Raw genomic sequence first — 21,518 nt, 5'->3', positions numbered from 1 at the left:
TTTGCGACTGCACTTGAAGAGACTTTAAACGTTCTTGAAATTTTCCGGATTGACTGACCTTCATGTCTTAAAGTAAGGATGGACTGTCGTTTCTCTTTGATTATTTGACTTGGTCTTTTACCAAATAGGGCCATCTTCTGTATACCACCCCTACCTTGTCACAATAGAACTGATTGGCTCAAACGCAATAAGAGTGAAAGAAATTCCACAAATTAACTTTTAAGAAGGCACACCTGTTGATTGATTTGTTTAATACTTTTTTGGTTACTACATGATTCCATATGTTATTTCATCGTTTTGATGTCTTCACTATTATTCTACAATGTAGAAAATTGTAAAAATAAAGAAAACCCCTGGAATGAGTAGGTGTGTCCAAACTTTTGACTGGTACTTTATACATTTATTTATTTCTATATATTATTTATTTATATATGTTATTTATATTCCGGACTCTGACATTTGTGCGTTCTAATATTATATATATATATATTTTATTATGTATTGTATTGCTAGGTATTATCACTGCACTGTTGGAGCTAGAAATTCCAGCATTCCACTGCACCTGCAATTCTGTGTACGCGACTAATAAACTTTGATTTGAAACACATGCGCACGCATGCACGACATACCAATCATGTAAACTGCACAGAAACACAGACACTTATACGGTCTCTCAGGGCAATCAACACACATTTTGTAGTTGCGAACCTAGTCATTCTCAGAGAAGACCACCCCTGTTGAGTGTGTGCCTGTGTGTGTGGACGAGTAATTATTTTGTGGTGGGCCCAAGTCTGTGCTTGCCAGCACAGGTAGCAATTAGTACTGAGTAGGGAGAGTTTCCTGCTGTGTAGACAGCTTCACATTGCTTCACCATACACACAGTAGTGGGGGTGGGGGCACTCCACCCTAGTCACCTGGAGATGAAACACAATGCAAACAACCTGAGACAGTGTGGTGATTCGTATGTACGCTAAGTGTACCTTCCGTGATTTTCATCCTTACCATGGGACGTAACTTACTTGTAGATATAACACTGATCCTCTGTCATAGTTTAAAATGGGATCAAATAGCCCTGCGAGTGTGACACATTCTGGAGACTAGGGCCCTTGTCTAAACACCCACACCATATCCATGTACCCTGTATACCTCTGTATAATCACCACCAGATGGATCCCAGAGGGGAAAGTCTTATTCTATCACATAATATTATGGAACCCTTAGGGACCTGACTGTGGGAATGAGTCTCACCGACTCTGTACTGGGCACAGTACTTAGGAGTTAAATATATAGCATAGGAGTTATTAGAAGGACCATTCCATAAGTATGTGAGCATGTGTACACACACACACACACACACACACACACACACACACACACACACACACCCCCGTCTGTCCTCTTATAGAGTGGTCTGTCAGTGGCGGTCTGCCGGCGTTCTCTAAACTGACTTTTGACCCCTGGCTGGTTTTATGGGTCTGTGCTGACCCCATGTCACAGAGACGTCTTATGAAGAATATCGCTTTACCTCTGCCTTTATTAGGGTACTGATGTGATGAGAGAGAGGAGGGAGAGAGGGGCAGGGTACAAATCGCAACCTAATGCATATAAAGTGCATAACTTTTGACCAGAGCACTATGGGTCCTGGCCAAAAGGAGAACACTATATAGGGGATAGGGTGCCATTTGGGACGCAACCAGAGAGGGAGGTTAGTGCCTGTGTTGGACTGGACCTCCCTCTGCCCTCTAGATATTGTTAGTCTCTCCAGGGTGTCTGCTCTCTGTGCTGCTCTACAGAACCACAGGCTCCCAGGCTTTAGCTGCTGGAATACACTGGAACAGACCAGGGCTAGTGCCAGAGTGTTGTGGGCTGTATAGAGCAGAATCAGATGTTCATAAAACAAGGCAAGGTAGTGGGCCGTTCCAAATGGTGCCCAATTCCCTATATAGTGCTCTACTTTTGAGCAGGGCTCTGGTCAAAAGTAGTGCACTATATTGGGAATGGTGTGCGATTTGGGACGCATACAGTATAGCATACCTCCAGCGGACAGATACTGGCATAGTATGTAATTGTGACCTCAAACTGACTCGGTCTCTGTTGTGGCCAGTAGGGGATTGGAGTCCGAGACGGGCTGTGTTAGGGCTACGGTTGGTTGCCTTTGGGCCTCCACAGTACATAGTGAATAAAATATGTAGTGTGGCTGCCTGCGTGTGACTGTACTGTTAATATCCTTTTTGAAGGATTTGTATCCTTCCTCACAGGACCGAACCCGTAACGCAAGCCAGCTGAACACGTGGCTCTCAGAGTGATGGCTTGAAATCATATTTCAAACAACTCGAGGGGTTCTTGTCCCTGGACTTAATAAGGCCTCCATAGGATAGGAAGCTTTGAAGATTCAGAGAAAGATGGACTCGTTCTCAGGGTAGAGGAAAAATATATTCATGGATGTAATGAACACTGGAAATGAAAGCCTCAATCATACAGTAGATCAGGTCATTGGTGGCGTCCATATCAACTAGAATCAGACGTCAACTTGAATTCTTAACAGTCCGAGTTTCTCTTTCATTCTAACTCTCGCTCTCTCTCGCTCTCGCTCTCTCACTCACTCAGCTTTGTCATCGATATATAGGTCTCTTATTCTCAAAGGGGATGCTCAGTTAACCTGAGATTGTTCTCTCTCTCTCTCTCTCTCTCTCTCTCTCTCTCTCTCTTTCTCCCGTAAATAGGCTATATGCAGGGAGATATTATGCAAAAGACAAATATCCGTTGCTCATGTAATGGTCAATAAAGTAATATTCTTCTTCCCTCTCTCCGTCAGCTGGTGGCTGTGTATGATGAGCAGGACCCTCACCATGGAGGCGACGGCACCAGCGCCAGCTCCACGGGAACCCAGAGTCCCTGACCTGTTCGCCACAGAGCTCAACTCCAGTAACATGTCGGCTTTCCAGCCCTACCAGGCCGCCAGCGAGATAGAGGTCACTCCGTCCGCCCTTCGAACCAGTAAGTTCACAAATCGAAGACCTGGGGCGCTTTCAGCAGGACGCAACGTTTTGGAGAATTCAGATATAGAAATATGTTACGTAGAACAAACATGTAGACCAAGGAGTCACGTCGGCTCTATTCACGGCATTTCTATCTGCAACGTCCGACAACGTTTGGTAACAGAACGTGGCACAGGGTTGTACTGGGTTCAAGGAACATATGCAATTGATGTTAATTATGTAGCAGACCGATAAATCTAATGTGGATATGCAGATAGTTTCCAATGTGGGAAGACTCTAGTGCTGTCAATTCTTTAGTCACATTAAATTATCACATTAAATGTTTTGGCCCTTTGGGTCTGAGTGGTTACAGAAACATCAGGAAGAGGCCATTAACTAACATCTGTGTAAGTGGGCTTTTGGGTTGAAACTGTTGTTGCGTGGGAGGGCTATAACACTGAGGTCAGAATAGCAATATGTCTTCAACAGCAAACAAAGTGGCACATTATACAAATATTAGATGTGTGCAGCACAGACAGAAGAGCAACAAAGTTAAAAGGGATTCTGCTAGATTCTGGCGTTAACGCAATGACTGGAAGTCTATAGGTACAGTAGCATACACTAGTTAGCATTGGCTCTCAAAACTACCTCTAACTTCCTTCATACTGCACGCAGGGACATAAAAATGGTATCCACGAGTTCATCTCACTCTGGGCAAGTAGAACAAATAATTGTGCACTATCCCTTTAAGCTCCTATATGCATGTTCAGCCTTCTCCAAAAGGTCTCCGAAATGCTGTGTCACTGACACGAGTCCAATGAATGGACCAATCAAGAGAGAGGGACCCGGGACAAACTGTAGCTAACACACCGTTTAATAAAGGCCTCTCCAAGGCTTCTGAAGACGCCAAGTGTCACATTCCCATATTCGGACTAAATGTAGCCGTTTCTAAGTGCTACTTCCACACTTCCACTGGCTGCTCTCCCTGCCTGTGCTCCGGAACATTCAGTGACACATCGCCATCAGATGAGTTCTGTTTATGACAAGCTCCTTCATCCAAACAGGAAACGTTGAGCAGGCGTCCCATGAGGTTCCAATGCTGCGTTGTGAAAGAGGGCGCCAGGTTACCAGGAGCGTGGGAGACATTTTCAGAGCTAAGAAGGCTATGGGAGAATCTCAATTGCATTTCCCTGATTCCTCGCGTCCTCTGTCCTCGCCTCCTTCTCAAAACCCATAGGATGAGAAAGTCAGAAGGGAGGGACCTCTGACCTCATCCAATTGGTTTTGAGAAGGAGGCGAGGAGAGAGGACATGAAAATGCAATTGACATTCTCCCTATGACTCTGTCTCTTACTGATAGGACAGGGCAGTACAGGGAGGGAGGAGAGAACACTGTCCTAACAGATCTGGGCCCGGTTTCCCAAAAGCATCGTTAGAACCTTAGTAGGGAAATAGTTAAATCTCAGAGCTCTTGGTCCCAAAACCATCATTACTAAAGTTACACTTGAAAACGCTTGTTGTTTACTGACTGGTAAAGGCAATTTCATGTTCAGTCAATTGATTTCTATTTGTAGGCTAAACTGTCTTTATTTTTGCCTCAATATATTTATTGATGAGTAACAATGGCAGGTAGCCTAGTGGTTAGAGCGGCGAGCCGGCATCCCGAGGGAGGGCTGCCAGTTTGAATCCCGGGTCCGATGTGAAAAATCTGGCGGGAAGTGAGCTGGCAACCAGAGGGTTGCTGGTATCAAATCCTAAATGCCATTGCCTGCCGTTGTACCCTTGAGCAAGACAATTAAAACCCCACACCAATAGCTCCCAGAGCGCCCAGTGAGGCAGCCCCCCGCACTTCTCCAAAACCTGTGTGTGTCTTTCCGAGAGGTTGGGTTAAAAGCGGAAGTAAAATTTCAGTTGGATCTGGTGTGCAGTTGACCAGTAAAATAATCTTAAATGTGCGCATTGATGTGCCAAATGAATCTGTGTTTCAATGCATTATTATAGGGTAAGCATTAGAATAAGCCACCTCAATATTTGGAGCCATAAGGTGATAATATCTCTCTAGGAGCTGATCCGCTGTCAGTATTGTAGAATAATTATAATGATAAGGTAAGATTTTAATGGAGAAAGCTGATCTGAGAGCAGCACTGCCTTTCTTTCGATCCTATAAGTATCAACATACGGTGCGTGTTTTTTTTGTTGCTTCGGCCGTTGTAGGAACGATGCATTGTTAAAACACTCATAAGCCTAAATTCCATCGCTATCGGGAAACCGGGTCCTGACCACTGACCAGACTCCAACTCCCAGAGGCCTCTCTGTCTAGCTGCCTACTGGAATCACACTGCTGAAATCAGCATTCCTTTGTCAGAAGAAAAAAACATAAGTTTATTCTTATATCCCCTATCTAGTCGTCTTTGTTTTATAATCTTTAATTATATATTTTTGAAAACTGTCAAAGCGCCACTGGTCCAATTTGGACCAAATTATTGTACTGGCAAAATTTGATATACCATTAAGAAACTGTTCAAATTAGGCTACGCAGATTAATTCAATTTACAGTTTTGCAAGCTACAGTCGTGGTCAAAAGTTTTGAGAATGACACAAATACTAATTTTCACAAAGTCTGCTGCCTCAGTTTTAATGATGGCAATTTGCATATACTCCAGAATGTCATGAAGAGTGATCAGATGAATTGCAATTAATTGCAAAGTCCCTCTTTGCCATGAAAATGAACTTAATCCCCCAAAAACATTTCCACTGCATTTCAGCCCTGCCACAAAAGGAGCAGCTGCCATCATGTCAGTGATTCTCTCGTTAACACAGGTGAGAGTGTTGACGAGGACAAGGCTGGAGATCACTCTGTCATGCTGATTGAGTTAGAATAACAGACAGGAGGGTGATGCTTGAAATCATTGTTCTTCCTCTGTTAACCATGGTTACCTGTAAGGAAACACATGCCGTCATCATTGCTTTGTACAAAAAGGGCTTCACAGGCAAGGATATTGCTGCTAGTAAGATTGCACCTAAATCAACCATTTATTGGATCATCAAGAACTTCAAGGAGAGAGGTTCAATTGTTGTGAAGAAGGCGTCAGGGCGTCCAAGAGAGTCCAGCAAGCGCCAGGACCGTCTCCTAAAGTTGATTCAGCTGCGTGATTGGAGCACCACCAGTGCAGAGCTTGCTCAGGAATGGCAGCAGGCAGGTGTGAGTGCATCTGTACACACAGTGAGGCGAAGACTTTTGGAGGATGGCCTGGTATCAAGAAGGGCAGCGAAAAAGCCACCTCTCCAGGAAAAACATCAGGGACAGACTGATATTCTGCAAAAGATACAGGGATTGGACTGCTGAGGACTGGGGTAAAGTCATTTTCTCTGATGAATCCCCTTTCCGATTGTTTGGGGCATCCGGAAAACACCTTGTCCGGAGAAGACAAGGTGAGCGCTACCATCAGTCCTGTGTCATGCCAACAGTAAAGCATCCTGAGACCATTCATGTGTGGGGTTGCTTCTCAGCCAAGGGAGTGGGCTCACTCACAATTTTGCCTAAGAACACAGCCATGAATAAAGAATGGTACCAACACATCCTCTGAGAGCAACTTCTCCCAACCATCCAAGAACAGTTTGGTGATGACCAATGCCTTTTCCAGCATGATGGAGCGCCTTGCCATAAGGCAAAAGTGATAACTAAGTGGCTCGGGGAACAAAACATCGACATTTTGGGTCCATGGCCAGGAAACTCCCCAGATCTTAATCCCATTGAGAACTTGTGGTCGATCCTCAAGAGGCGGGTGGACAAACAAAAACCCACAAATTCTGACAAACTCCAAGCATTGATTATGCAAGAATGGGCTGCCATCAGTCAGGATGTGGCCCAGAAGTTAATTGACAGCATGTCAGGGCGGATTGCAGAGGTCTTGAAAAAGAAGGGTCAACACTGCAAATATTGACTCTTTGCATAAACTAAATGTAATTGTCAATAAAAGCCTTTGACACTTATGGAATGCTTGTAATTATACTTCAGTATACCATAGTAACATCTGACAAAAATATCTCATAACGCTGAAGCAGCGAACTTTGTGAAGACCAATACTTGTGTCATTCTCAAAACTTTTGACCACGACTGTATAGGGATTTCAAGTTGGGCCCTGTTAAAAAAGATTCAAATTCAGACGCTGACATTTCGTAACGTTAATTAACTATAGTTAGGAGAGATTCAAATGTATTTCTCTGACAGGGTATAAATTAAGGAACAGGTAGGGATAATTATGCAGAAAGTTAGTCATTATAGCATATGACCTATTAAAAAAAAAATAATATATAATTAGGAGTTGGCTGACCTGCTCAGTGCAATCTAATGTGAAACCGCTCCCAAGCTACTGGATCAATCACTTACCTCCTACAGATCATTACTGAGAATAGCCCTAATAATTCACAGCTGTAATAGTGGTGCACTCTAAGTTATCATTTGCTGATGTGTGTTTTGATAACACTGGGTATCCAGACTGCAGTAGCTATAAGCTCTTGTCACCCACACACCTAATTAAGAATAGGCAAATTATTACTGTGAGGAGGGAATTGGCCAGAAAAACCAACCTAGATGTAATCATGTAGCTGAAAATAAAGTGAATTGATTATTGACCTATGCGCAGAACTAATGAAGTGACATATGTAAGGATTGGCTTTACTTGTAATGCATGTTCCTGCAAAATATGACCTGGAAATAGTTGTACTTGTAATACATGTGTCCTTCTGCTCATACTAAATATGGCGGGGAAATGGTAGCTGAAAAAGGTATGAAAATGTATGCACTCACTACTGTAAGTCGCTCTGGATAAGAGCGTCTGCTAAATTACTAAAATGTAAAAAAATGTAAATGTACATTGGAGGACACAAACAATTAGCTAATGTCATGTAGGAGCCTGGAAAGATCTGATAAACCCAGTGAAACTCAGGTGTTTGGTGGAGTGATGGGCCAATGTAAGTACATACTTCCCCAGATATACTCCTTTTGACCCTCTCTCCTGTCTCCCTCCTCTTCTCCTCCATCTCTCTAAATGTCTCTCTCTCTCCCTCTCTCGTCTATCTCTCTCCTCCAGATATGCCCCTCCATGTGCGTCGCAGTAGTGACCCGGCCCTGGCGACAGTCAACGGGCCGTTCAGCGACCCCCGCGTGACCCTGCCGCCGGAGAAACCGTCCAGGAAGAACCCCACCCGCTGGTCCACCACGGCTGGCTTCCTCAAACCACGACGCTCTGTAGGAGGCACCAGCACTGGCACCAACAGCCTGGAGAGAAAGGTAGCCAACGATCATACAACTCTTATCTCTGCAGTTGAACGGTTTTAAGTGATGGTCCCCTGTACAGTATCTTCAGTGTATGACATTAGCTGCCTGTATCCTCTCTCGGGCTCTCCTCTCATAGTGTACAGTATGTAGACCTATTTAGCAAGGGCCCCAGCTAATATAAATACACACACACACACACACACACACACACACAGTGGGGAAAAAAAAGTATTTAGTCAGCCAACAATAGTGCAAGTTCTCCCACTTAAAAAGATGAGAGGCCTGTAATTTTCATCATAGGTGCACGTCAACTATGACAGACAAATTGAGAAAAAAAAATCCAGAAAATCACATTGTAGGATTTTAATGAATTTATTTGCAAATTATGGTGGAAAATAAGTATTTGGTCACCTACAAACAAGCAAGATTTCTGGCTCTCACAGACCTGTAACTTCTTCTTTAAGAGGCTCCTCTGTCCTCCACTCGTTACCTGTATTAATGGCACCTGTTTGAACTTCTTATCAGTATAAAAGACACCTGTCCACAACCTCAAACAGGCACACTCCAAACTCCACTATGGCCAAGACCAAAGAACTGTCAAAGGACACCAGAAACAAAATTGTAGACCTGCACCAGGCTGGGAAGACTGAATCTGCAATAGGTAAGCAGCTTGGTTTGAAGAAATCAACTGTGGGAGCAATTATTAGGAAATGGAAGACATACAAGACCACTGATAATCTCCCTCGATCTGGGGCTCCACGCAAGATCTCACCCCGTGGGGTCAAAATGATCACAAGAACGGTGAGCAGAAATCCCAGAACCACACGGGGGGACCTAGTGAATGACCTGCAGAGAGCTGGGACCAAAGTAACAAAGCCTACCATCAGTAACACACTACGCCGCCAGGGACTCAAATCCTGCAGTGCCAGACGTGTCCCCCTGCTTAAGCCAGTACATGTCCAGGCCCGTCTGAAGTTTACTAGAGTGCATTTGGATGATCCAGAAGAGGATTGGGAGAATGTCATATGGTCAGATGAAACCAAAATAGAACTTTTTGGTAAAAACTCAACTCGTCGTGTTTGGAGGACAAAGAATGCTGAGTTGCATCCAAAGAACACCATACCTACTGTGAAGCATGGGGGTGGAAACATCATGCTTTGGGGCTGTTTTTCTGCAAAGGGACCAGGACGACTGATCCGTGTAAAGGAAAGAATGAATGGGGCCATGTATCGTGAGATTTTGAGTGAAAACCTCCTTCCATCAGCAAGGGCATTGAAGATGAAATGTGGCTGGGTCTTTCAGCATGACAATGATCCCAAACACACCGCCCGGGCAACGAAGGAGTGGCTTCGTAAGAAGCATTTCAAGGTCCTGGAGTGGCCTAGCCAGTCTCCAGATCTCAACCCCATAGAAAATCTTTGGAGGGAGTTGAAAGTCTGTGTTGCCCAGCGACAGCCCCAAAACATCACTGCTCTAGAGGAGATCTGCATGGAGGAATGGGCCAAAATACCAGCAACAGTGTGTGAAAACCTTGTGAAGACTTTCAGAAAACGTTTGACCTGTGTCATTGCCAACAAAGGGTATATAACAACGTTTTGAGAAACTTTTGTTATTGACCAAATACTTATATTCTACCTTAATTTGCAAATATATTCATAAAGAATCCTACAATGTGATTTTCTGGATTTTTTTTTCTCAATTTGTCTGTCATAGTTGACGTGTACCTATGATGAAAATTACAGGCCTCTCTCATCTTTTTTAAGTGGGAGAACTTGCACAATTGGTGGCTGACTAAATACTTTTTTCCCCCACTGTGTGTGTGTGTGTGTGTGTGTGTGTGTGTGTATGTATATATATATAATTATTATTTCAGCTCATGAAACATGGGACCAACACTTTACATGTTGTTTATAGTTTTGTTCAGTGTAAATTACAAACGTCTTTCTGTTTCTGTTGCAGAGCTCAGAGGCATGCCCATGGAGAACAGTGTTTGTTCGTTCAACTAGAGTTGTGACTTTACAGTATATCCACATGTACACATCATCATACCCCCTCTGTTCTCATCCCAGAGAACAAATGGCTATAGCAAACCAGGTCTATGTCCCAAATGGCACACTCGCCCATAGGGCTGTGGTCCAAAGTAGTGCACTATATATAGGGAATAGGGTGTCATTTGGGACGCGGCCTATACCATTGATTTATCCACTGCTTTAACATATTCCTTCTGATGTGTGTACATCATATTTGTCATGGAGATGAGCGATACTTCCTGGAATTTTTTATATTACACTCCCCTGGTCATGACAAATGAGCCATTAATATTCTACAACAATACAACCTGCTATGTTTAATTGAAAGGTGTGCAGTCGGTAGGTAGCCTGGTCCCATGATGTTATCCTGAAGGTTTAAAGCATTGATATCCATCGTAGAGGTCATTATACTTAGACTGAAAGGTGGATATAAGTACCATCTATACTGTATCTGTAGCCTATATCTTTAAGGGGTGGTTTAAGCCTAGCCTAGGATAATCTCCATTGAAAATGTTTTTTTTAGTCCAGCACTAGGAATAATCTGTGTCTGGGAAACCTGCCCTAAGGGTCTTCCTTGTTCCTGTCTGTCCAGGGTAATGGTTCGGACACGTACCGTAGTCTCCCCCGGGATGCAGGCAACCAGAGAGATTTCCAGAGAGAGACGGCCCGCTCCTCCCTGAGCGCCAACCACCCCATGGTAGACCGCTGGCTGGAGAGACGGGAGCAGGTAGGACCACTCTCTCTCTCACACACACACACGCACACACACACACACACACACGCACACTCGCAGACACAAGACACACACGTGGACACACACTGTACATGTCATGCAAACCTGGTATTACCAGCCACATTTACATTACATACATGTGAGTCATTTAGCAGATGCTCTTATCCAGAGCGACTTACATGTCCTTCCATACTATCCTACTACATCATCTCTAAGCATCTGCCTGAGTATGAGTTACAGACTCAGTCAGAGAAGAACCAGACCTGTGGTATTTTCACCAGACATCCAGACTTCGGACATGCGTCCCAAATGGTAACTTATTCCCTATAAAGTGCACTACTTTTGACCAGAGGCCTAGATGGGCCCTTGTCAGAAGTAGTGCCCTTTAAAGGTAATAGGGTGCCACTTTGGGCAGATACTTGGTAGAGCAGGTTGTAGAATGAAAGGGAGAAGGAAGGAGTAAAAGGTCTTCCACATGTCAGCCTGTAGAGACAGAATAAATGCGCTGCTAAAGACTCCCTCTCCGCTGCCTCTCCTCTCCGCTGCCTCCGTCTCTCTTCCATGTGAACCACTGCATTAGCTGACAGAATGAGTTCGGCAGTTCATCTGTCCGTGGGCGGCTGGGCCGATTGGCTGCTCTGCTGTGGAGCAGCTACACTGACGATGACTGGTGGTGGTAGTGTCCCAAATGGCACCCTATTCCCTACATAGTGCACTACTTTTGACCAGCTCTTCTTAAAAGTAGTGCACTATGTAGGGAATAGGGTGCCATTTGGGATGCAACCTGGGATGTTTCTCATCTAGTGGTGATGATCACCATGTAACTCTTTCTCTCGACCATTCACTCCTTTTATGCTCAGTGACATGAGTGAGAGATGAGCTGATATTAAAAGGACATTTGGAGCTATGAAGGATTTAGTCACTCAATTACCCTGACTGAGGAATTTATATCCTACAGCAACAGATGTTTGGAGGTCTGTATTGCATAGAGCTGTAGTAGACATCACTGTAATGGGCCACATCGACTGTGTCTCAAACAGCTCCCTTTTCCAGGGTCCTTAGGTCAAAAGTAGTGCACTACATAGGGAAAAGGCTTCCATTTGGGACGCATCCATTGTCTCTGTTTTGTCTCACTGTTGTAAGTGCTTGTTCAGATTCTTCTGGAGGGAGGATGGAGGGATGACCCAACTCTATTATAAGATGAGAAACGTCTTGTTTGTCCAGTGATGGAACGTCCTGAAAGTCATGACACCATCGGGGTTCACAGAAAATCTATTCTGCCGATATTTCTGAAGTCATTGAGGTTCTGAGAATGTTCAAAGAACTCAAACTGATAGGTTGTGATGTGAATCCTAAAAGTTGAACCTTTATCGCCCACCCTGGCAACAGGTACTGTAGCTATGGCAACATGAGAGTGTGTGTGTGTGTGTGTGTGTGTGTGTGTGTGTGTGTGTGTTCAGAGATCTGTCATGTGTTTTAATGAGCCACAGCTGGCAGCACAGGAGCATGGGAGGGTATGTAAAATACTTTCGATGTAGAATGGCCCATTATCAAATGGGCGGCATGGGGAAAAAAATAAATGTCATCTGTATGCACTCGAATAGCGAATGGAGGCTGCGCGCTTTACCGCCAGTCCGTTTTCAATGATGCCGGGTAGGCTACTTCGGTTTTATAGCGGAGTTGTGCTTAATATGAGAAATAAATACAAGAACACTTATTTCACTCCATGCATCAAGCACTGTTTGAAGAGCATGCTCTCGCTGCCCGACAGGTGATATTCAGCCCAAATTCTGTATGCCATGGGCTCTCCAACCCTGTTCCTGCAGCTACCCAGTGCTTAATTTGGGAATCCAAGTGAAATCTGTAACATGTAGTAACGATAGTAACATGTTTTCGCAATGATACATATTTCACTAAACTGTTGACAGCCAGCCTCTGCACGCTGGAGAAAGGAATAAAGGAGAGAGAGAAGGAGATGGAAACGCATGGTGTTGAGATTCTGTATAGCTAAAGGTAAAGTGTCACCTAATTAATTATGAAAATATAATAAATTCCCTATTACTAGGCTATTCAAAATCAAATACAAATTCACTATAATTGTAGACTAACTCTGTAAACCGCCCTGCACAATCAATGAACCAACAGCATCGCCTAGGGCTATACGTTCTCTCCCAGACTCAAGGTTGGAGCGTAGCATAAAGTAACCAGTCCATCCAGTATGCATAATAATACAGTCCACACTCAAAGTCGATTACTCAAATTAATTTTGGAGTATAAGCTAGACCAATTATGTACCAAAGACATCTTAAATCAGTTTTGTTTTATGTATTTCTGCCATGCGTAATATGCAGTAGGCTATGTATTGTATAACAGCACAATCATAATTTTAATTCAGGGTTTCTTTCGGTCTCGGGCTCATAAGCCTATGCATATGCAGTAATAGGCAGTCACTTTTTTTTTTACTTTTATTAATTGTTGTATTCTGTGTTACAGCATTCAAACCACATAATGCATAGTGCATTTAATGTAAAAAATTTACCGAAATCGAAAACCGTCATTATTTTGTAATAATCTAACCGAAACCAAACCAACCTCAAAAAGCACTAATCACTCAGCACTAATAATGGCTGATCCCAAGCCGTGATCCCAGTTACAGACTTGTACATATGTGAAACAGAACAAATACTGTATAAGCACCCCCTATTTCACACACACACAGCTAGCTAGCTGCTGTATCATAGCATCACAGAGTGAAGGTATTGAAGGTTTGTACTGTGTGGAGTGGAGACACCCTGAAGCATGCCTCAGGCTCCCTCCCAGCCATCTACCAACACACACCAGCCCTGCAGATGAGAGGATATGCCTGGCAAGATAACCTTTCCCTCGTTACCCTATGAGGTTTAGCTATCTACTCCAGCTGGACCTAGAGAGCAGTGTCAGGGGCCAGGGACAGATACTGCTGTGCTTAATTGGCTTTTTTAGGAGAGAGAATATCTCTACTCATTTTCTCTCGTCTATCAGGTTGGTCACCGTAACTGGAATGCCTTCTAAATGAATGAAGGAGTGAGCCTTAGCCTGGCCTCAATTCTCACTTCTAGCAGTATTGCCTGAGGTTGGCTTGGATGTGTTTGGTTGGCCTAGGGCTGGATACGACTCACACAGCTCCTGAATGAATGTTACACTTGTATCCATGTCAGGAGAAAAGATACCACTATCCATTCCATGGATTTACCTTGAATCATCGTTTTTTTTTTTTTGCTTTCCCTCCTTCTAAGATATTTTCTGTCCGGTATGTCCTTGTCCATTTGTCCATTGTGTGTATCCATGTTCTTTGTCATGGTTAGACTTGGATCTGTGCATTACTAAACCACAGGGGAGAAGAAGCCTGTAGATACGGTTAGGTCCCTCCAGCGCTCCCTGATTTCCTGCAAACTACAACAAAGATGAGGAAGTCCCTCAGGTGGCAGTGGAGCCGAATGGAGCCTACAGTCGCCTGGTTTAGTATGATAAATCATGCAAAGCCGAGCAATAGAGCCATAAATCATGTCTGGTGGAGCTGCTTCAGGAGGATGTGCTTCTAGCTTCCTGGTAGCTAGCAGTGGAGGTATGTTTGTATGAGGCTTAATAAGATAGCTGAGTGTGAGTGGTCCACCTCTTGTCTTGGCCACAGAGGACCACCGTTCCATAAGCCCATATTGATGACTAGAGAGCTCCTCTCCATAGAGATGACTAGAGAGCTCCTCTCCATAAGCCTCACCAGTAGGTGCTGCTGTGGCCTCAGGATTGGGGACAGGTACTGTATGGATAATCTGGTTACTCTCACTCACTGTGTAACCCTCACTTTCTTTTTCATTTCCCCTCTCTCTCACACTCTCTCTCTCACTCACTCACTCCCTTTCTCTCCAGCTCTCTTTCTCACTCTCTCTCCTCTCTCTCTCTCTCTCTCTCTCTCTCTCTCTGTTTACTCCGCGCTGCATCTTTCCCATTGCTTTTCTCTCAAATAGAACCTCTCTTCTCTACATGGCTGCACTGACCGTACTAGCATCGCTCTCATGTTCTGTCTCATCTGGATCTCTCTCCTTTCTTCTTTTCTCTCTCTGTGATCTTAGTTCTCTTTTGTTTTAATGTGACAGAGAGCTGCCTGCTGGCGCTGACGTCCCGTTGAGATAGATGGGAGTTGAAAGGCTCAGGGTCCCTCTCTAGCAGGGAAAGACACCTGGGAATGCTTCCCTCCCAGAGGCATTGTACATATTGTCGCAGCATTCAACCCCACAACACGCTAATTACAAGGAAAATGTACCCTCGTTTCTACAACCTTGTTAGCAATTGATACTCTGTTGAAGTCGGCAAGATTTCCAACAACCGTTCTTCACATTTGTCATTAGCAATATCTGAATGAGGGAAAAGGACACCCTTAAATGTGAACGGGGGAGTGATAGGAAATGTCAATTGTTTTGTGGTTTAAACATGAGAGTAGTGCTATCAAAGGTAGTGCCAGGGCTGGAACAACATGCCATCCATCATTAGAAATCCTACCCGCTTTGACACGATGCAGTGCCCTGGCATGATACCACTTAGTATGGGCCCCTGAATGTGTAACACAGATAGAAAAACACTGATTGCCATTCTGTCCTTCAGATTTCCATTCTTATAAGAGCATTACCAGTCATTAGGCCCTTTGTCAGACTGTAACTCTCCACAGACGAGACTAGCCCAGTGATATGCGTATGCGTCCCAAACGACAAGCCCAAATGATGGGCTGTGTCCCAAATGGTACCCTATTCCCATTATAGTGACCCATAGGGCTTTGGACAAAACCAAATCAAATGTTATTGGTCGCATACACATTTAGAAGATGTTATTGTGAGTGTAGCGAAATGCTTGTGTTCCTAGTTTCAACAGTGCAGTTATCTCTAACAATACACAACAATACACATTAATCTAATAGTAAAGAATGGAATTAAGAAATATATAAATATTAGGACGAGCAATGTTGGAGTCTGGTGTGTGTGTGTGTGTGTGTGTGTATGTATGTGTATATATATATATATATATATACATATATACAGTGGGGGAAAAAAGTATTTAGTCAGCCACCAATTGTGCAAGTTCTCCCACTTAAAAAGATGAGAGGCCTGTAATTTTCATCATAGGTACACGTCAACTATGACAGACAAATTGAGAAAAAAAATCCAGAAAATCACATTGTAGGATTTTTTATGAATTTATTTGCAAATTATGGTGGAAAATAAGTATTTGGTCACCTACAAACAAGCAAGATATCTGGCTCTCACAGACCTGTAACTTCTTCTTTAAGAGACTCCTCTGTCCTCCACTCGTTACCTGTATTAATGGCACCTGTTTGAACTTGTTATCAGTATAAAAGACACCTGTCCACAACTTCAAACAGTCACACTCCAAACTCCACTATGGCCAAGACCAAAGAGCTGTCAAAGGACACCAAAAACAAAATTGTAGACCTGCACCAGGCTGAGAAGACTGAATCTGCAATAGGTAAGCAGCTTGGTTTGAAGAAATCAACTGTGGGAGCAATTATTAGGAAATGGAAGACATACAAGACCACTGATAATCTCCCTCGATCTGGGGCTCCATGCAAGATCTCACCCCGTGGGGTCAAAATGATCACAAGAACAGTGAGCAAAAATCCCAGAACCACACGGGGGACCTAGTGAATGACCTGCAGAGAGCTGGGACCAAAGTAACATAGCCTACCATCAGTAACACACTACGCCGCCAGGGACTCAAATCCTGCAGTGCCAGACGTGTCTCCCTGCTTAAGCCAGTACATGTCCAGGCCCTTCTGAAGTTTGCTAGAGTGCATTTGGATGATCCAGAAGAGGATTGGGAGAATGTCAGATGAAACCAAAATACAACTTTTTGGTAAAAACTCAACTCGTCGTGTTTGGAGGACAAAGAATGCTGAGTTGCATCCAAAGAACACCATACCTACTGTGAAGCATGGGGGTGGAAACATGCTTTGGGGCTGTTTTTCTGCAAAGGGACCAGGACGACTGATCCGTGTAAAGGAAAGAATGAATGGGGCCATGTATCGTGAGATTTTGAGTGAAAACCTCCTTCCATCAGCAAGGGCATTGAAGATGAAACATGGCTGGGTCTTTCAGCATGACAATGATCCCAAACCCACCGCCCGGGCAACGAAGGAGTGGCTTCGTAAGAAGCATTTCAAGGTCCTGGAGTGGCCTAGCCAGTCTCCAGATCTCAACCCCATAGAAAATCTTAGGAGGGAGTTGAAAGTCCGTGTTGCCCAGCGACAGCCCCAAAACATCACTGCTCTAGAGGAGATCTGCATGGAGGAAAACCTTGTGAAGACTTACAGAAAACGTTTGACCTGTGTCATTGCCAACAAAGGGTATATAACAAAGTATTGAGAAACTTTTGTTATTGACCAAATACTTATTTTCCACCATAATTTGCAAATAAATTCATAAAAAATCCTACAATGTGATTTTCTGGATTTATTTTCTCACTTTGTCTGTCATAGTTGACGTGTACCTACGATGAAAATTACAGGCCTCTCTCATCTTTTTAAGTGGGAGAACTTGCACAATTGGTGGCTGACTAAATACTTTTTTCCCCCACTGTATATATAGCATAGTGTCCAGATCATGGAGGCGCTGCCAGTACATCACGAGATGTGGAGGAGGCCGTAGGAGGGCAACAACCCAGCAGCAGGACCGCTACCTCCACCTTTGTGCAAGGAGGAGCAGGAGGAGCCCTTCAAAACGACCTCCAGCAGGGCACAAATGTGCATGTGTCTGCTCAAACGGTCAGAAACAGACTCCATGAGGGTGGTATGAGGGCCCGACGTCCACAGGTGGGGGTTGTGCTTACAGCCCAACACCGTGCAGGACGTTTGGCATTTGCCAATGAACACCAAGATTGGCAAATTCGCCACTGGCGCCCTGTGCTCTTCACAGATGAAAGCAGGTTCACACTGAGCACATGTGACAGACGTGACAGAGCCTGGAGACGCCGTGGAGAACATTTTGCTGCCTGCAACATCCTCCAGTATGACCGGTTTGGCGGTGGGTCAGTCATGGTGTGGGGTGGCATTTCTTTGGGGGGCCGCACAGCCCTCCATGTGCTTGCCAGATGTAGCCTGACTGCCATTAGGTACCGAGATGAGATCCTCAGACCCCTTGTGAGACCATATGCTGGTGCGGTTGGCCCTGGGTTCCCCCTAATGCAAGACAATGCTAGACCTCATGTGGCTGGAGTGTGTCAGCAGTTCCTGCAAGAGGAAGGCATTGATGCTATGGACTGGCCCACCCGTTCCCCAGACCTGAATCCAATTGAGCACATCTGGGACATCATGTCTCGCTCCATCCACCAATGCCACGTTGCACCACAGACTGTCCAGGAGTTGGCGGATGCTTTAGTCCAGGTCTGGGAGGAGATCCCTCAGGAGACCATCCGCCACCTCATCAGGAGCATGCCCAGGCGTTGTAGGGAGGTCATACAGGCACGTGGAGGCCACACACACTACTGAGCCTCATTTTGACTTGTTTTAAGGACATTACATCAAAGTTGGATCAGCCTGTAGTGTGGTTTTCCACTTTAATTTTGAGTGTGACTCCAAATCCAGACCTCCATGGGTTGATACATTTGATTTCCATTGATAATTTGTGTGTGATTTTGTTGTCAGCACATTCAACTATGTAAAGAAAAAAGTATTTAATAAGATTATTTCATTCATTCAGATCTAGAATGTGTTATTTTAGTGTTCCCTTTATTTTTTTGAGCAGTGTATATCTATCTATCTATACGGAACAAAAATATAAAGGTAACAATTTCAACGATTTTACTGAGTTACAGTTCATATAAGGAAATCCGTCAATTGAAATAAATTAATTAGGCCCTAATCTATGGATTTCACATGACTGGGCAGGGCTGCAGCCATTGGTGGGCCTGGGAGGGCATAGGCCCACCCACTGGGGAGCCAGGCCCAGCCAGTCAGAATGAGTTTTTCCCCATAAAAGGGCTTTATTACAGTCAGAAATACTCCTCAGTTCATCAGCTGTCCGGGTGGCTGGTCTCAGACGATCCCGCAGGTGAAGAAGCCAGGTCCTGGGCAAGTGTGGTAACACGTGGTCTGCGGTTGTGAGAACGTTTGGACGTACTGCCAAATTATCTACTAAACGTTGGAGGCGGTTTATGGTAGAGAAATTAACATTAAATTCTCTAGCAACAGCTCTGGTGGACATTCCTGCAGTCAGCATGCCAATTGCACACTCTCTCAAAACTTGAGACATCTATGGTGTTGTGTATTCATATGAAATGGGTAAAACAGTATGTAAACGTTATTAAAGTAACCAGTTTCCATTATTAAAGTGATCAGTGTTCCATTATTAACGTGACCAGTGATTCCATGTCTATGTACATGGGGCAGCAGCCTCTAAGGTGCAGGGATGAGTAACCGGGTGGTAGCCGGCTAGTGCCAGTGACTAAGTTCAGGGCAGGGTACTGGGTGGAGGCCGGCTAGTGATGGCTATTTAACAGTCTAATGGCCTTGAGATAATAATAATAAATAATAATATGCCATTTAGCAGACGCTTTTATCCAAAGCGACTTACAGTCATGCGTGCATACATATTTTTTTTTTTGGTGTATGGGTGGTCCCGGGGATCGAACCCACTACCTTGGCGTTACAAGCGCCGTGCTCTACCAGCTGAGCTACAGATAGAAGCTGTTTTTCAGTCTCTCGGTCCCAGCTTTGATGCACCTGTACTGATCTTGCCTTCTGGATGATAGCGGGGTGCTTGATGATCTTCTTGGCCCTCCTGTGACACCGGGTGCTGTAAATGTCCTGAAGGGCAGGCAGTGTGCTCCCATTGATGTTGGGCTGACCGCACCACCCTCTGGAGAGCCCTGCGGTTGCAGATGGTGCAGTTGCCATACCAGGTGGTGATACAGCCCGACAGAATGCTCTCAATGGTGCATCTGTAAAAGTTTGTGAAGGTCTTAGGGTTCAATACGAATTTCTTCTACCTCTTGAGTTTGAAGAGGCGCTGTTGCGCCTTCTTCACCACACTGTCTGTGTGGGTGGACCATTTCAGATTGTCAGTGATGTGTATGCCAAGGAACACCTTCTCCACTGTGGCCCTGTCAATGTGGATGGGGGCGTGCTCCCTCTGCTGTCTCCTGAAGTCCACAATCAGCTCCTTCGTTTTGTTGACGTTGAGGGAGAGATTATTTTCCTGGCACCACTCCGCCAGGGCCCTCACCTCCTCCCTGTATGCTGTCTCGTCATTGTTGGTAATCAGGCCTACCACTGTTGTGATGTCTACAAACTTGATGATTGAGTTAGAGGCGTGCGTGGCCACGCAGTCATGGGTAAACAGTGAGTACAGGAGAGGGCTGGGCACGCATCCTTGTGGGGCCCCTGTGTTGAGGATCAGCGTAGTGGAGGTGTTGTTGCCTACCTTCACCAGCTGGGGACGGCCCATCAGGAAGTCCAGGACCCAGTTGCACAGGGCGGGGTTCAGACCCAGGGACCCGAGCTTAATGATGAGCTTGGAGGGTACTATGGTGATGAAGGCTGAACTGTAGTCAATGAACAGCATTCTTACATAGGTATTCCTCTTGTCCAGATGGGATTGGGCAGTGTGCATTGTGATGGCGATTGCATCATCCGTGGATCTATTGGGGCAGTATGCAAATTGCAGTGGGTGTCGGGTGAGGTGGAGATAATATTATCCTTAACTAGCCTCTCAAAGCACTTCATGATGACAGAAGTGAGTGCTACGGGGCTATAGTCATTTAGTTCATTTACCTTCGCTTTCTTGGGTACAGGAACAATGGTGGACATCTTGAAGCAAGTGGGGACAGCAGACTTGGATAGGGAGAGATTGAATATGTCCGTAAACACTCCAGCCAGCTGGTCTGCACATGCTCTGAGGACACGGCTAGGAATGCCGTCTGGGCCAGCAGCCTTGCGGGGGTTAACATGCTTAAATGTCTTACTCACGTTGGCTACGGAGAACGAGCGCTCACAGTCCTGTGTCAGCGGCACTGTGTTATCCTCAAAGTGGGTGACGAATGTGTTAACTTGTCCGGGAGCAAGACGTCGGTGTCCACGACGTGGCTGCTTTTCCCTTTATAATCCGTGTCAAAAGTAGTGCACAATGTATGAAATAAGGTGCCATTTGGGATGCAGACTTGCTGAACTCTCCTGACCTAAATCTCCTTAAGCACAACTGTGTGCATCATGACCAGCCATACACACGTACAGGCAGCCAGTGTAAACAAAACGAACACAGTTTATATAACCCTCTGTTGGATTGGCGCTTGATGGAAGGTTTGTCTCAATGTATAATCTGAGCAATCAGACTAGTGCATGTTTGACAAAGTCCTTTGTCTCGTCTTCTGGTGACCCCATGGCCTCTCTCCTTCCCTCACTGTGTTTTATCTGGCTTGGTGTTCGAAACTACAGTGAAACCGAACAGACTGACTCTG

General features: G+C 44.8%; 1 protein-coding gene across 1 annotated transcript in view; it reads left to right on the top strand.

Moving 5' to 3' along the window:
* LOC121535161 (partitioning defective 3 homolog) overlaps positions 1–21,518 on the top strand; it is a 222,031-nt gene that overhangs the window by 83,910 nt on the left and 116,603 nt on the right. Inside the window, 4 exon segments of the mRNA XM_041841940.2 lie at positions 2,816–2,893; positions 2,895–2,997; positions 8,071–8,270; positions 10,881–11,015. Of these exon segments, the coding sequence (XP_041697874.2) occupies positions 2,816–2,893; positions 2,895–2,997; positions 8,071–8,270; positions 10,881–11,015 (516 nt within the window).

Source organism: Coregonus clupeaformis, chromosome 21 (assembly GCF_020615455.1).
Source record: "Coregonus clupeaformis isolate EN_2021a chromosome 21, ASM2061545v1, whole genome shotgun sequence".
NCBI classification, from domain to species: Eukaryota; Metazoa; Chordata; class Actinopteri; order Salmoniformes; family Salmonidae; genus Coregonus; species Coregonus clupeaformis.
Note: the sequence above shows the minus strand (reverse complement) of the source record. Positions and strands in the feature narration are given on the sequence as shown.